Source organism: Drosophila innubila, assembly GCF_004354385.1.
Source record: "Drosophila innubila isolate TH190305 chromosome 3R unlocalized genomic scaffold, UK_Dinn_1.0 2_E_3R, whole genome shotgun sequence".
In the NCBI taxonomy this organism is placed as follows: domain Eukaryota; kingdom Metazoa; phylum Arthropoda; class Insecta; order Diptera; family Drosophilidae; genus Drosophila; species Drosophila innubila.
The window spans coordinates 13532160-13548947 of record NW_022995380.1 but is presented as its reverse complement, the minus strand read 5'-3'; the positions used below and the strand labels follow the sequence as shown (position 1 = coordinate 13548947).

The 16788-nt window shown below is 41.5% G+C and overlaps 5 protein-coding genes across 5 annotated transcripts; 3 read left to right on the top strand and 2 right to left on the bottom strand.

Moving 5' to 3' along the window:
- The first annotated feature begins 3020 nt into the window (after window positions 1-3020).
- Window positions 3021-3989, top strand: LOC117792015 (chymotrypsin-1). The gene is made up of 3 exons (XM_034631965.1): window positions 3021-3087; window positions 3142-3734; window positions 3795-3989. The coding sequence occupies exons 1-3, from the start codon at window positions 3021-3023 to the stop codon at window positions 3951-3953; spliced, it is 819 nt and encodes a 272-aa protein (XP_034487856.1). The 3' UTR covers window positions 3954-3989.
- A 196-nt stretch (window positions 3990-4185) lies between these two features.
- On the bottom strand, window positions 4186-5882 carry LOC117790405 (GATA type zinc finger protein asd-4). Its single transcript, XM_034629847.1, has 5 exons — window positions 5604-5882; window positions 5071-5549; window positions 4917-5000; window positions 4837-4854; window positions 4186-4779 (listed from the first exon to the last, which is right to left on the bottom strand). Exons 1-5 carry the CDS (start codon window positions 5785-5787, stop codon window positions 4348-4350), a joined length of 1197 nt encoding a protein of 398 aa, XP_034485738.1. The 5' UTR covers window positions 5788-5882; the 3' UTR covers window positions 4186-4347.
- A 661-nt stretch (window positions 5883-6543) lies between these two features.
- Window positions 6544-7984, top strand: LOC117792145 (short-chain specific acyl-CoA dehydrogenase, mitochondrial). The gene is made up of 3 exons (XM_034632154.1): window positions 6544-6646; window positions 6709-6930; window positions 6982-7984. Exons 1-3 carry the CDS (start codon window positions 6613-6615, stop codon window positions 7953-7955), a joined length of 1230 nt encoding a protein of 409 aa, XP_034488045.1. The 5' UTR covers window positions 6544-6612; the 3' UTR covers window positions 7956-7984.
- Window positions 7985-8808: 824 nt separating this feature from the next.
- LOC117791365 (conserved oligomeric Golgi complex subunit 1) lies at window positions 8809-13625 on the top strand. Its single transcript, XM_034631094.1, has 5 exons — window positions 8809-8996; window positions 9077-9792; window positions 9851-10908; window positions 10964-11617; window positions 13173-13625. Exons 1-5 carry the CDS (start codon window positions 8863-8865, stop codon window positions 13281-13283), a joined length of 2673 nt encoding a protein of 890 aa, XP_034486985.1. The 5' UTR covers window positions 8809-8862; the 3' UTR covers window positions 13284-13625.
- A 78-nt stretch (window positions 13626-13703) lies between these two features.
- Window positions 13704-14590, bottom strand: LOC117791366 (putative glycine-rich cell wall structural protein 1). The gene is made up of 2 exons (XM_034631095.1): window positions 14402-14590; window positions 13704-13926 (listed from the first exon to the last, which is right to left on the bottom strand). The coding sequence occupies exons 1-2, from the start codon at window positions 14489-14491 to the stop codon at window positions 13777-13779; spliced, it is 240 nt and encodes a 79-aa protein (XP_034486986.1). The 5' UTR covers window positions 14492-14590; the 3' UTR covers window positions 13704-13776.
- Window positions 14591-16788: the final 2198 nt, after the last annotated feature.

Below are 16788 nucleotides of genomic sequence, written 5' to 3'. Positions count from 1 at the left end.
GGCTTTGTTGTTGTGACTGGCTTTCTGGTTGGTCTTCTAGTTGGTCTTCTAGTTGGTCTTTTAGTTGGTTTTCTAGTTGGCTTTCTGGTTGGCCTTTTAGTCGGTCTTTTGGTCGGCTTATGTGGTCTTTTTGTTGGATGGTGGGGCTTTTTAGTTGGATGATGGGGCTTTTTTGTTGGATGGTGGGGTTTTTTTGTTGGATGCCATGGCTTATGCGGTTTATGATGATGATGATGATGATGTCCAGGATGTCCATGATGACCATGATGGGGAGGTACTGGAACTGGTACGATTATAGGACCCGGATGGTGAGGGTGTGGATGATGGTGGTGCGGCGGTGACGGAGGCGCAGGCCATGAGGGTGGGGCTGCCGGAGTTCCTGGAGGTCCTTGTGGTCCTGGAGGTCCGGTATTACCTTGAGATCCAGGAGCTCCTGGAGAGCCTGGAGATCCCGAAGACCCTGGTGGACCTAAAGCTCCCTGCGATCCTGGTGAGCCTGGAGAACCTGGAGATCCCTGAGATCCTTGGGATCCCTGTGCACCGGGAGGTCCTTGTGAGCCTTGAGATCCCTGAGCTCCTGGCAGGCCTTGAGATCCTTGAGGTCCTTGAGGTCCTTGAGCTCCTGTTAAGCCCATTGTTCCCTTGTCTCCCTTATCGCCTTTGTCACCCTTTTCGCCCTTTTCACCGTTATCACCCTTGTCTCCCTTTGCTCCAGGATGTCCCGGTTTTCCTGGGGTGCCTATTTCAAAATTTGTTTTGTCAGCTAAATAGGTCTATGTGTTCCCTAGTCCTAAGTATGCACTTACCGTTGGTGCCTGGAATTCCTGGTGGTCCTGGTGGTCCAGGCGGACATTTGCATTTCGATGGCGGATGATGTGAGTGCGGTGGGGGGTAATAAGGAGGCAGTGGTGGTGGCGGGTAATAAGGATGCGGCCGTTTGTAAATTACAGTTGGGGGCGATGGCGTGGGGGCTGGAACCTGAACGGAAAGAAGTCTTCCGGAATCTTGGTTATTTTCATGCTTGCCAGCCAAGCTGATCCTCAAACTGATGCCCAGAACTAGAGAAAAATATAATGAAAATATTAATTATGTTTCGAAAATATTTTCATAAAATGAAACCTACTGAGGCAGCAGATTGCTATGCGCATCTCCATGGCCCGAACAGAAGTGTTTCGCTATGCAAGTAGTTGATCTCTTTTATACCAAAGGAAAGTATATTCTAATGAAATCACTTTTAGAAACCTAGATTTAAAGGAACCGTTAAACATAATAATATACATCAAAGTATCTAGTTTAGTGCTTGTTTTATTACCTTACTGTTGTTTGTCGCGAGATATTGACGAAACATCATCAAATATCTAGAATACGCTTAATCTTGATCAGAATGACAAGCTGAAATATGTGGAACTGGTTATCATCTTCCTCAAGGCGCGGTTCGCAAGTGCCGCATCAATAGGAATTAAATTACGCCAAATGTAGGTCAAGTTTTGCGAATTTCTTTCTCCCTATGATGAGCGACTTTTAAAATCGTTTTAACTAATTCAAATAGTATGCAAATACCACTAGCGAATCTTTTTAATGACACTTAAGATTCAACAATCTGAACAATAATAACATGTAGTAATACATAAAAGTTTATAGTTTTAGCATAATACGCGTAGGCGAGTTCTTTTGTTATATGATTAAAAGAATAGAATTTGATTGACTGAAATTATTATTATTGACATGCCTTTTTACAATAAAAGCATAAACTTCAAGTAAAATGATAAAATACTTAAAGAAATTCAAGGTCATAGTCAACAGATCAAAAACTTTAATTGTACTCCTTTATACTATGGAATATAATTTGAGAAATCAAAATTGCTTAACAATAAAACCGCATTCCTTAATTTAAGAGTTGTTATATTTAGGTTGTTCATATTAACAAGAATTCAAGCTACTCCCATCTTATAAACAGAATTTTGATAAGACACTTTGTTGTTTCTTCACATCTGGACTTTGGTCTTTACCTTTATGTTGTTCTAACTCGTGCCTTCCTTAGTTAATTTTAAAATATTATAAATCGACATATATTATTATTATAGTTGTTAATTAATGTTCCATGCCGCACCCATAAATGTTTTGATAGCAAATTAATTGATCCCTTTTAAACAATGCTCTCTAATGGTAAACAAAACGTTTATGTATTTGAATATGCAAACTAAAAAAACACCTAAAAACCTAACTGTACTATACAAATATGTGTTTAACTGTGTTCCGATCTTAATAGACCATCTCTAAATCTGCATACATTCTTGAATTTCTGAACCTGAATAATTCTAAAATCTTCAGTTATAAATTATTATATAAATTTGCAATATATTAAAGTAATATGTAAAGATCATCGATTTTTTAAAGTGCCTAGAAATAAAAATGTTGCTAATTTGTTGCTAATTTGAATAAATATTTATGGTTGAGCGAATCTGCCATTGTTATCATCTGACTATATTCAATAAATTTTATTACCTGGTTTTTATAGAGATCACGTAAAGCAGCTAGTAAAAATTAGTTAAGGGAATTTAATCTTACGAAAGTAAGTTCATGATGAAATAAGTATTATGTCAAACTGCTTTTTTAGCCAATTGGAAAATGATAAAGTCTCGTAATTTTTTTTTACTAAATACACATTGCAAACATATTTCGTCATGTTTAAAGTGCGAGAGATTTTGAAGAGAATTCTTAAAATTAATATAATGGAAAAGTTTCTTACGAATGATTAAGCTGCTCTGCTTCTTGCCACCCCAGAGAGTTATCAGTAAATAAGCTTAGTGTGTCAGGTATTCACGCATATACCATTGTCAGTAAATGGATCATATGCCAATTACCACCATGAGAGCTCATTTATTTTTTGAATTTCAAGATCAAAATTAATGGCATAACTTGGTGAGTTGCGATATCTATGCAAATTTTTGAAATGAGGGTCACGTCTAGCACTATATAGTGTGATGGAAAGCGTCAGCTTTAGACACTAGGTAAATAACATGGGTCTTATTCAATTACTCTTAATGACAGCTCTGTGGATGGCAACCGGAGCGGTGCGCCTCAATTGTAAGCTACATTAGAAAAGTTGAAATATCCTCTATAACTCTAAATCTTGTACAGCTCGACAGCCGAGTGGTTATACGCCCACACGTATTGTTGGTGGTTCAGATGTGCAAGCCGGAGAGTATGTGCCGTATCAGGTCTCTATGCAGTATGCAACTCGTGGGGGTCACATGCATTTCTGTGGTGGCTCCATCATAGCGCCCGATCGCGTGTTGACAGCCGCCCACTGTTGCCAGGGCCTCAATGTGACACGAATGTCTGTGGTAGCAGGTATACGCAGTTTGGACGAGCAGAGTGGATCGCGCTCCCAGGTGATGTCCTATGTCATACATCCAGACTACAAGGAGCTGCAGACTAGTGACATTGCGGTGCTAACCATTGATCCACCATTGGTCTTCAACAATGTCTCCATCCAGTCTATTAAGTTCGATGACAAAGAGTTTGTCGGCAGTGGTGTTCCAGTTACTCTAACCGGCTGGGGCTTAAGATTACCAGTGCCATTTCCATTTCTGGACATCTTTAACTATCCAACTACATTGCAACGGATGAACTATCAGACGATGTCAAATAGTCAATGCCAAGCAAGTGGCATGGATGCCGTCACGGATACGGAGATTTGTGCGAGGGGACCGTTTAGAGGAGCATGTTCGGTAAGCCCAAAAGAGTTTAGTCGACGTTTTCGATAACCACATAATGTGTTCAATATTTAGGGAGACTCTGGTGGACCTTTGGTAAGAAACGACAATGGATTGAAGCAAGTGGGCGTAGTTTCCTATGGGCTGGTTGTCTGCGGTCTCTTTGTGTCGCCCGATGTCTACACAAGAGTTTCAACTTTCAGCGATTGGATAAAGCAGCACATTGCCTCTTAGAAACCGATTTTATAGATATACATACAACGTAATCAGTTTACAGACTTTACACGAAATTGGGAATTAAATATAAAAACAAAATAAAAAAGTTGCTTCTACGATTCTACCTTTTGTATTGTCTAATGATGACCTTGGTCGATTAAATACAGGAGTATATCGCCTTTTAGAAATCTGATAAATATTATAAATTCCAAAAATCTTGTATATACATAAATATAAAATAATCGACTTATCTGATTGACGCTATCTTTATAATTGGCAACACTTAGTGCTAAATCTTAGGCTACATTCAGGACGATTTGAATATTGAATTACACGTTAAACTAATTTACAAGATAAGAGCGTGTTGGAAATAAAAAATAAATAACAATAAAATATCTTTGCATTTAAAATTCTACTCTGCAGCGGGCGACGCTTCCTCAGCTGGTGCTGCAGCTTCTTCAGCTGGTGGTGGTGCTGCAGCTTCCTCAGCTGGAGGTGGTGCTGGCTCTTCAGCCGGTGGTGGCTGCTCTGCAGCTGGTTCGGCCTCAGCAGTAGCAGGAACCTCAGGAGCTTCTTCAGCTTTCGGGGCTTCGGGTTCAACCGGTGGAGGCTCTTGAGGCTCGGCAGCCGCTGCTGTCGCCTCCCCAGGAGGTGCAGCCGGTGCACCTTCGCCAGTCTCTGCAGTTTCCGTTGCATCATCGGGCTTGATTGACCGAGTATCCGATACATTTTCAGTATCGATTGCTGTAGTGTTTGGAGTTTCGGCTACAGGTATGGTTGTGATTGTTTTTAAGCTTCCATCTTTTGAGCCAGGTGTTTCTCTTTCCGCGCAAGGATCTCCCATCTAGCGAATACTGTTATTGTTAGGGCATTGTAGCTACAAAAAGAGTTAGTAACTTACCGGTTTAATCGACTGGCGCTGTAAAAAAAAGCAGATAAAATTATATTTTCAATTATTGAATGTTTCGATTCATAACTTACCAAGAGCATGGTTTTAAAGAATCTCTGTATCACACGTGCAGCAGCATCTTGCTGCCTGGCTTCCTCCTCCTTATCTCTATCGTCCTAAAGTTACAAAAAATAAAAGTACTGCCATTGAACATATCGCAGCATGGTTGTTGAGGATATTAGTTACCAGCATGCAAGTGCAGATGCACTCATGTTGGGCCATCGCACTGCGGACAACGTAGCCGCGCCAAGCTGCCTGTATGAGAGTGGCCGCCTGGTATTGCATCATTTCCTGAATGCGCTTTAGTTCACGATCTCGGAAGTACTGATAGAGTATCTCGGTGCCTTGAGAATCTTTGGCTGCGGCCATGTAAGCGTCCACAAATCGCTTGTAAGCGCTCTCGATTGTTGGGCGCGACATGTCGAGTTCTTCCTCAGTAAAAGAGCACTTCTGTATTAGCTCCTCGAGCATGTCAATGTCTGCAAACTTGATTGCCTCCTTGTTGCTACGCATCTCACAGCGACGCTTTTCCAGAAAATTGCGGAAGCAATCCTCCATAACCTGACCCATCATATCCGACTTCTCCTTGGACAGATCACAAATACACATGTCAGATATAATGCTGTCCACTTGGCGCAAAGCCCGATCCAAAATGCTCTTGGCAACTGCATAAAAAAATCATTAGTACTTATATGACTGATCATATTAAAAGATCTTACCCATTGCCTTCTCTCGCGTCACAATCAACGAGTGAAGATAGTCGATGATGAACTGACAGAGGCACTCCTTGGTCGGCTGGCAGCGTAGCACTTCCCGCGTTATATCCGAAAGAAGCTCGGGCAGACCATCGGGCACACTGATCGCTTGTTGACGCACCTTGCCCCGCTGTATAAGATAATTCATGTTGATTACTTAAAGTTGTCCTTGAAACGCGATTATTAAACCAGTTAAATTAATTTGGAACTATTTGTTGCAGCAGTTGTGCTAATATCTAGGGCTTTTCTCCAACTCTAACTATATGAACTTTTAAATTATACAGACAGTCTACTGAGTTCAACAGGAAAATCCTTGAAAAAGATACATATGTATCTACTACACAGACATGTGTGTAAATGGTAAAAGTGGGTGTGTTGAATTCCGCATACCTAATTGAATGCAAAATATCATCAAGTTAAACTTGAATTTGCATTGCAAAACTTTCATCGTCGATTTCCGAAAAGCGTTGAACCGCTTTTCATTTCTGCTACTGATCTTCTGACCCAACCACATCTCTGGAATCGATCAAAGCTCGACTAAGGAATACCTAAAACTGACTTAATTCCAAATGGTGTATTCCCATTCAACAAAGTCGTGACTACCTCTTTAGTCTGTGTAATGTGAGGTATATAAAGCTCAACACAAAGAACTTTTCAATGAATCGGTCGACACAGAGGCGTAGTTTCGAAGGTTTTCTAACCAAAGATTTTGTACGAAGTAAAATGGAAATATTCACTGATTACTATAGATAAAATGTAACTTGGCAGCTGACAATTATGAGCAAGAGCTTTTTCATGTGCATCCCCTTGTTTGGTGGCAGCTACGCCCCTGGCGCCACAGTTGACCTGGAAGCTTTCGCACTGCATATAAAAGCTATCGTTCTCGATCGCCCTCGATCGGCAGTGCGTTGCGAACCTTTTCAGCAAGTGGACGGCGAAAGCTTTGGCGCATTCAGTAGAGAGCTTTGACGAAATGGAAAAGCTGTGTAGAAGCGTTTGGACGCTGGGTAGGGAAAACAAACGTGACCAAATTTAATGTACCTCGGTTCACTCTGCGACTAATTTGCAGGTCAACGAACCAGCTTGAGCAGCGGCAGCGACAGAGGCATCGCGTGCCTGGCAGCGCTATCGGAGACTCACCAGATATTACAGAAAAGCTGTCGGGATTTCGCAAACGCCGAGCTGGCGCCGCACGCCCGACGTCATGATCGCGAAGAGCTTTTCCCGGCGGAGCAGGTGCGACGCCTGGGCGAGATGGGACTAATGTCTGTGATCGTGAGAGAAGAGTACGGTGAGTACCTAAGCACGGTTGAGAGAAGCGACCCTAATGGACTTGTTGCAGGTGGTGCTGGCCTGGACTATCAGGCATATGCCATAGGCATGGAGGAGGTGGCTCGCGGCGATGCAGCCGTATCTATTGTGATGGGGGTCAACAATCTGTATGCGGGTGCAGTGCAGCAGCATGGCACGGAGTCCCAGAAGGAGCAGTTCCTGGTACCCTACACCCAGGGCAAACACATTGCATTCTACGCACTGTCGGAGCCTGGCAATGGATCCGATGCGGGAGCCGCCAGCACAACAGCGAGGCTCAGTGACGATGGGGCTTACCTGTTGAACGGCACCAAGGCCTGGATATCCAACTCGAAGGAGGCCAGTGGCGGGCTCATCTTTGCCACTATCGACAAATCACTTAAGCACAAAGGGATTACAGCCTTTCTGACCGATAAGAGCGTTCCGGGTCTCTGCATTGCAAAGAAGGAGAGCAAGATGGGCATGCGGGCAACATCCACTTGCCAGGTGACCCTCGACGATGTGTCCGTGCCGCAGTCTCAAGTGCTGGGTTCTCCTGGCAGCGGCTTCAAGATTGCCATGGAATCCCTGGACAGTGGACGCATTGGAATTGCTGCCCAGGCGACGGGCATTGCTCAGGCTGCTCTCGAGCTGTGCACCGACTATGCAGAGAAGCGTGTGGCCTTTGGACAACGTCTGTCGCGACTGCAGATGATTCAGCAGAAAATAGCCGACATGGCACTGCGCGTGGAGACATCTCGGCTGCTCACTTGGCGCGCCGCTTGGCTGAAGGACAACGGATTCGCCATCACCAAGGAAGCAGCCATGGCGAAGCTACACGCCTCCGAGACGGCCACATACTGTTCGCACCAGTGTATTCAAATACTGGGAGGCATGGGATATACGACAGATATGCCCGCTGAACTCTACTATCGAAATGCCCGCGTCACTGAAATCTACGAGGGAACTTCCGAAATACAGCGCATTGTGATTGCCAATTGCATTTTGAATGGCATTTCAAATTAGTCAATTAACATATATTGATATTGTTATAAAGCTGCCTATAATTATACAAATGCATTTACATTTTAACATTTAAATAAACTCGGTTATTAGGACAGAACAAATTGAGTTCGAAATTTCTCCCTGTGCAAAACTCTTTCTTGGTTCTGAAACAGACTGCTACATAGCTTAATTCAACATGCCAGTTTAATATCATATTAATCATTAAACGATAATATTGTTCGCTTCCACACAAATATTAGCAGTTATCACAACAATCAAAAATCACAGCTGATTTAGTAACTGCGCTGCCAACTTGTTTTAAAAGTCATGTTGCAACAAAAAACGGGCTGACAGACTTGATTGTGATCAATTTGCACAATTTTTTAGAATTTGTTCGCTGCTGCTGAATTTTTAATATCTTTGCTGATTTCATGTTGGAGTTTTGTAGATTTTTTTATATTTTTTTTTATAATTAAATTATACAACTTCAGATTAACTTTTAATTTTAAATTTTTAGCTTAATTTCATATATTTTGGGTGAATTATTAAAAATATTACCGGGTCATTTTGTGATGCATGTCACAATCGGTTGTTAAAAATCGATGGCCACCAAACTTTACAATTGCCGATCGGCTTACCACCACAAATCATCGCAAGCAGCAGTTCTCTGTTATTATTTTACGGCTTAATTAAAATAGAGGCGTTTTCATATATCCAATTTAAGAATAATTCTCATTAGAATAATTTCCCGACATTTAGCAATTATACTCTCACTTTTACAGAGAAATAACTTTTGTCTTGTTTTTAAATTTACTGTTAATAACAGCTTAGCAGCTGTTAAGTGAATGGAAGTTAAAATTGTAATGTTAAGACCGCGAACAGCTGACGACAAGTTTGTCGCTTAGTTTTTATGAAAAATTGTTAAAATATGAGCGCCGATTTACTGCAATTAAATGTGGACACGCTGTTCGAGCAGCACAGCGTGCTCGAGATCGACACGGTGCAGAAGAAAATCCAAACCGTAGTGGAAAACAAACGCGAAGAGTTGCGCACCATGGTGGGGTAAGTGACGAAGTCTCTGCCACAGTGATGTGGCACGTCGTGACATGAAAGTCAACTCGTCAAACCCATTTGAATTGCAGGGAACGCTACCGGGATCTGCTTAAAGCTGCCGACACCATAGCAGCCATGCAGACCTCTGCCGGCACACTGATTGAGCAGGTACACTGTGTCCAAGCCAATTGCCAGAGCTTGAATGAACAACAGCTGCTTGGCTTCAAAACAACGCCGACTCCGACAGCGACGGAGGCAGCGACCGCTACTGAGGCACTGCTGCAGCAGCGAACAGTGGGCAAGCAATTGAATAACTACTACAGCACCATGGTGCAGATAAAGCTGCTAAGCAGCTTACCAGAGCTCATTTGGACGCACATCGACAAGGAGGAGTTCTATGCAGCCACCGAGCTGTTTTTATTCAGTCGCCACATCAGCACGGGGCTACAGCTGGATGCCAAGAATGCCCTGATGCAGCAGCTGCCCGTGGCACGTAAGCAATGGGAAATATTGCGTCCTTTCCACGTCACCATCAAACAGTCCGTAATGGCTGTCCTCGAACGTGAGCAGCTGAGTGCTGAGATGGCTGTCGATTGCATGCAGAGTCTCTTACTTCTGGACAAGTGTGATCTGGCTCATGTGCTACAAACCTTTCTGCAGCTGCGTGCCACAGCCTTTGTCAATTCTCTGCAGAGCCAGCGCAGCGATGTGGAAAAGGACAAGCCACGGCGGGTCAAGGAGCGCATTTTGACCAGCCTGAATATACTGAACGGCACAATTGAGCTGCTAGATAAGTGTTTGCTTGGTGAGTGACTGACTTGGTAGGACAATGAGAGCGACTACTTCAACTTTCTCTTCCGCAGCCAATGGTTTACTCTTTACGCGCTTGGCAGAGTGCTCGGCGGCCATTTCGCCTCCGAGCATTACCCGCATGGAGAGCAGTGAGCGACAGTTGGCGCATCTGTTGCCAGACATCATATCTGGTTACAGGCCGCAGTTTGAAACCCCGCAACTGACACCAAAAAAGCTGGCCGAGGCATTGCGCCAGTGGATGGCCAAGATTGACGGCTTGGCGTCCAAGCAGCTGCAGGAGATCTTTGCCCTGGTTGGCAATATGCAGACAATACAGGACATCAAGTTGGCAGCGGGAGGAACTGCTAGACACAGCTACAATGAGTTGGAGGAGCAGTTGAAGTTGCCACAGGCTCAGTTGGACTTTTACAGGATCAAGTATATGCCGTTGATAAATGCCCGTGTGCGGGAAATTGTACGCAGCAGCTGGGCAGCCGCCATGCAGCAGACCTATGAACAGGTGGTCACCATGGTGCAGACAAGCACTGCTCCGGTCCCACTACAGATCTGGCGCGAACAAAGCGATGATTTGCCGTTGAGTTTGGCTGCCGCTCTGAGCGATCAACCGAAGCGACTGGCCAACCGCACCAAGGGCTATGACATGGCAACCATTGAGCTCTGCGCTCGGTTCGATGCCCAACTGGCTGCCATTGTCCAGGAGCTGAACGTATTGCTTCAAGAGCAGACAACCCGTGCCGAGGACAAATTGACGTTAATCAATTTTCTACGTACAACGGCGGAGCAACAACTCACCGAGTATCTGGGGCAACTGAAAGCACTACAACTGCAGGATCGACAGGCACTGTTGCAGGCGCTGCGCAATACCCTGGCATTGATCGAGCTGTGCCCCAACCTGAAGCTGTGCTTCTGCCAGCCCACCAGTTGGCGCCAATGGGCTGGAAACCTGACAGCCGCCGGCGTTGAGCATTGGCAGCGAATGTGCTTGCTGATCGAAGAGGAGATGCTTCACATGTGGCAGATAATCATTGATGATGTCCTGACCGCTCACAGCTGTAAGGATAAGCTACCACAGGCTATTACCCATGATGTTGTATTGCGGGATTTTCCGGTAAGTCAATTAACTACAAATCATGAGTAATAATTAGCCTACGTTATTGTTGCAGCTCTGGCAGACACAGACTCTGGAACAGCGCGATGAGGAGCACGATCAGAACGTGCAGTCCACGATTCGCATTCCCAACCAGCCGCGTCTCTCACTGCAAACATATTTGCACCAGTTAATCGAGAGTCTGAACATCGCAGTTCCCCAGACACTGCCTTCCAAGGTGCTGCAGTCCTTTAACCAGAAACTTCTGACTCAACTCTTGTCCCACTATGAGGAACTGGCTGCCTCGGAGTGCACAAAGACCAGTCAAAACATTGCTCTGCAGTTGTACTTTGATCTGAAGTTTCTGGAACGGGTCTTCGGAGTTAGCCGAGAGGAGCGCTCACTGTACGAGCATTTTCATGCTCTGCAGCGCACACTCCGTGACTGCATCGATCCCTTTGACTTTGAGCTGTTCGCAGAGCACATCACCACTCACGTCTCCCGCTCCGCGGCGCGTCTACATGGCGAGTTGGGAGTCCTAACACCGCCTCCAGTTACTTCACAGGGCAACACGACGGCTCTGTCACATGAAGCTGATCCCAATGTGCTGTGTCTCAGCTCCACAGGCTCCACATCGCTTTGGTTTCCATTATTGCCCATCGTTATGCCGCAGACTTCAGCTGGAGTTGGGCACTCCGAACGGAAGTCCCTTGTCGCCGAGCCGGAGAAGGTAAGTCGTTTATTTTTCTAAACTCTTTAATACAAATTATATTTTAATGACATTCTCCTTTGGTATTATCTTGGGAGATGGTTAAACAAATAACTCAACTCCATTTGATATTATTTAAAATGTTTTTTTTTTTTTACTTATAAAATATATTTCTTTCATAGGAGCTCTTTGAATTGTAGTTTTGTTTCAAATGATATCATCGTTTGTTCATTTTCGGTAGGATTTGAATTTGCTATTTTATTTTATGTTTCTGTTTACAATTTTGCATGCGTTCGAAAAAGTCGGAATTTTGCATGTATTTCATTTAAATTTGAAGACAATTTGTAATTTTAAATAACTTTGGTTTATTGTGAACAGCTTTACTGCTTTCAAGCAGTTAACGCAAGCAGTGTCATATAGCCAATACACAAACCACAGCCACGACTGCAATTGTAATTGATCACAATCTGAAACAACGCGCAATTTAAATCTGTTCTTTTAGTAATTTTTTACAATAATTTGGCAATAAGTAAGCAATTTTATGAAAATTTTTAATTCGAAATTAGATCATACAAACGCAAACTTTTTTATGAATGCTTGCAGTTCGTTGTGCTTGAGGGGAAGAAGTTCTGTAACTAATTTAATTTTATAGATGTTTTATTATTTTTTTTATATTATTTTTTATTTTCTATTAGAAATTGATCCCAATATAAGTTACTTAAACTAAATAATAGGCATGTGATGTTATGTAATTTGTTTATATAATAAATATGTGAATGTTAGTATATTAGTAGTATATTTAATTTGATGATATGTACTGCTTTCTAGATTTCGAATTAGCTTCAATTGAAATTGTTATGTTCCCGATTAGGATCAACAGGTGACCTGCTTATATATCGTGTGCACATATTTGTATTATATACCTCTCTACTGCCTACTGTGTTGAAGAAAATCATCATAGGACCTTTTAATGTTAGTAAATTGTTTAATTGCTTCAAGTGACTTTCGGCTGAAGCAGCCTTTTCATTATACTAATTTCTGTGTTAGCAATAATAATAAACCAAAATGGTTGAAAATAAATTGTAATTAGATGCTGTTGCAACTTCCAGTGTGCAACACTTGAAAGTGCTTGGCCAAAGTTTGGCATCTACAAACGAAACTGAAACCAAAACTTGCAACTGGGCAGCAAAAGCACTTATAAGCGCATGTGTGTGTGTGTGTGTGTGTGTGTGTGAGTGTGTGGTCGTCATAAGAGCCTTAAATGCTAATTAATGAATTGGCCATTATTGAAATGAAATCGTAAAGCAGATGTTAATTTACGGCCGCTGACTTTGTTGGTTATTTGATCGCCGTTAGTCGCATGCTTTGGCAATTAGTTGCGATTTGGAATGAAGTAAATAAATCGAGCTGTAATTATGCCAGTTAATGTTTGTTTTACTTGTTGTTGTTGTTGTTTTTGCTATTTCTGTTAACCATAAATCTCGCTGCGTTCGCAAATTAATAGATTAATCACTGAAATTACCAGTTAATTAATAACCCATATATCTCTTCCACTCCTCTATTCCAACCTCGGCAGCCGACAACGACGACTCCAACGCGTAAGCCATCAACACGCAAAAATGATAGCAACAAATCGAAGTCGAGTGCCGCCTCGTTCTTTGGCATGTCCCAGGAGTGGTTCCGATAAAGAGCATCATCACCCAGAGCAGCTCATCAGCTTAATGAAGTGGCCAGAGGAGTGCACAAAGCCATCGCGTTCAGCCGTGTGGAAGACCAGGGAGCCAATGCAGTATCATGTGTAGTCAGTTGTGTAATCGCACGGGGCAGGGGGAAGTTGTTAAGATTCCACTTGTTTGTGCAAGTGTATGTGTGTACATTAATTTTACTAATTAACTGAGCATTTTAAATGCTAAATATAAAACATTTTGAAAGAAAAACTTAAATAATTGTCAGCCCTGATCCCAATTTCACTTTCGTTGCAATTTTCTTAAGCTGATGCCAAGTTTGCATCAATAATTTTTGTAAAATTTTTGCGAACATAAATTAAAAGATTCTTCTAGAAAGTTAAAATTATAAGTGATTATTGTGTTATATAATATATCGTTTCGACTTAAGATATGGTTGCAAATATATATTTATTCTAATATTCTAATTTAATGCCCTTTGATGTCGCCTGTTCGCTATTTTTTGCCTCCTTTTTTGCCACCGCCGCCGCCGGCGCCTGCCTTTTGGTCTTGTCCCTTCTTTGCACCAGCTTTGTCAGCGGCAGCAGCAGGTACTTTGTTTTTGCCACCTCCACCACCTGCGCCACCGGCACCGCCGCCTTTTTTCTGTTGACAGAAAGCGTAGAAAGGATTACAATTCAGTGAAAGAGTAAGTAATGAGAAACGCTTATTAAGAATAAGGACAAGCATTTATAACGAGTTGGGTTTTAACTTAAATTAATACTGAACATTGCTAAAATAAAGACCATTTAATCATATTCAACAAATATTCACTAGTTTTGCCTATATTTAGAGAGAAGTGAATTTTAATTTATTCAATATATTTCTTTAAAAATAATATTAAAAAAAAATTTTAATTCAAATGAAATTTAATTTTATATTAAATTGCCCAACATTTATACCAAATAAGTAAAAATTTTGTTACTATATCTCAATAAATATTCTAAGAATTTTGATTATGGGCCTTCATCATAATATTCAAGTGCTACTCGTATAGTATAGAGTATGTATTTCTAAATTTATAGTGACAATTTTAGACTCACAATTAAAACGCGAGTTGCATAACACAAATATTGCTTACATTGCCGCCGCCACCGCCGCCAGCAGAACCACCGCCACCACCACCACCACCACCTGCACCACCACCGCCGCCGCCTTTGTTTTTACCCATTTTATCAACTTCTTTTGTGATAAATTATGAAATTTGTTTAACTACTTGCTGGCGAACAACTTTCGCCGCTAGCAAATTGCAACTAATAAGCGCTAGCTACAAAACAAAATGCATAAATAATTTCACAAGCAAGAGAAAATGCGAAATAAACCATGAAACCAAAACAAAATTCAACTAGTCGGAAAGGCTATAGTCGAGTTCCCGACCATAGGATACCCGTTACTTATTTTAATATATAAAAGAACTTAAAAGAAATTACTTGTATTGATTTTCTTCTTCTCCGATTTGATGCTATTTAATGGAATAATAGATATTAAAAATATATCGTTAATGACATCAAAACTGATGTTTTTTTTATGTAGTTTTTTATGATGTAGTTTTTCGCGATTTGCGGGGGCGGAGGTGGGCGTGGCTTAAATTTGAAACAAACTTGATCTGCGTGGGGTAAATAGATATCTGTGTGCCAAATTTGGTTACTCTACCTCTTATAGGCTCTGAGATCCTTTTGACGATCCTTCATACAGACGGACAGACAGACAGACGGACAGACAGACAGACGGATAGACGTACATGGCTCAATCGACTTGGCTGTTGATGCTGATCAAGAATATATATATACTTTGTAGGGTCGGAAATGACTCCTTTTTCCTCTTACATACATTCCAACGAACATAATATACCCTTTTACTTATTTTTTAAGTAACGGGTATAAAAACAAAACAAAACACTAGAGAATTGCGAATCATTGAAATTGTCGTATCAGTGGCTGGGACAAATGGGCGGATGAACGAGTCGCGTCTCGACCTCGGCCGGCCAACAGTTCTCTTAACTGATTTAGCCATCGAGCCCTGCTCACCCAACCCACCCGCTCTGAGTCCCCAGGCACTCACTTGTCGTTGCTCTGTTTGCTTTCGCCGAGTGGATTATTTTATAGTGTTTTGCATTTAGTATTTTGGGCTTCGACATTTTCCTGTTTGCCATTTCGTTCTCTTTCCTCTTCCGTCTTATAAATCCCATAAGCAATGACAATGACATTGACATTACCTTACGTTACACTTACCTTGGCTGTATACAAGTGCAGGGAAAGTGTTACAAATAATATACAAATGTATGTGAGTTCTAAAACGTCTGGTTTTAGCCTAAATAGACTTAACAAGTCAACATTTCTGTCCAATTTGGCGTGGTTTTTTACAAAAAAATGAAACGTTTTAGAATCCAATATATGTGTTTTTATACTAATTACGATATAAGGAGTTGATGAAAATTTAAAATTTTCAATTTTCAAAATTGAGTTAAAATCGAAACCAAAATCAACATTTACTCATAAAAATTTTCATCTCTTTATTTTTTAACTTACTCACTTGAGCAAATATTAAAGCTGAAGGTATTTGAATTTTATATTTGGTATGAAATAAATTGGAGTTTACAGTTTTTATAATAATTTTCTAGATTTAATCTGCATAAATGTTACGTATACGCACTGTGTGTCTTTCTGGGAAAAATAAATGCAGCTTTCCATCCTTGTGGAATATTCTTTAAATAAACTGACATGAGGTGCTCTTATGTACAAGTAATTCAATTAAATTTACATGAATGTAAAAATAAGTTATGCCAAGATGCATGCATTCTATTAAATCATTTTGAAAGGGACAGATAATATGTGTGGAGTCCACAGACCATTTTTTTTTCATATGCTAATTATATAAGTTATCAAGTTATCAAGTTTCTCTGGCTTTGACGCTGTGTCTGAATGGGAACAGAAAACTTAATGCATACATAATGAATGAAGGCGTATCTCAGATGCCACTGATGCCGACGGGACTCAGCTCAGCTCAGCTCAGCTAATTAAATGTGATGTTTTATCCGGTCAGCTCTAAGTGAAACTGATATGCAGCAAAAAAGTGTGCCAACCAACTAATGGTTGGTTTATCTCAAGTACACTCGATGAGCTGGCCAAAAGAGAATTATACTGTGCTCAACCTAGCACAACTAAATTCGCCTCGAGTCGAGACTGGACTACACTCGAATTTCGTTAATTCAACAAGTTGAAATCTGTTCAAAGCACATCAGCAATGAACATAAAACCAAATTAGAAGTGAAAAGTATAAAATAAGCTCATAAAATTACACACACGTAACATGTGGGCGAAGGGAGAGAAGAGAGTCAAGGCGCTTCTAAAGCGAATGCCAGCTGAGAAACAAAGTCGCATCTCTTACCCATTTGCAGCAGGTGCAGCAATACTTCCAGCTATAAGATATATCCCCCTTAACCAGCCCCTAAAGTAAGCATACATACAG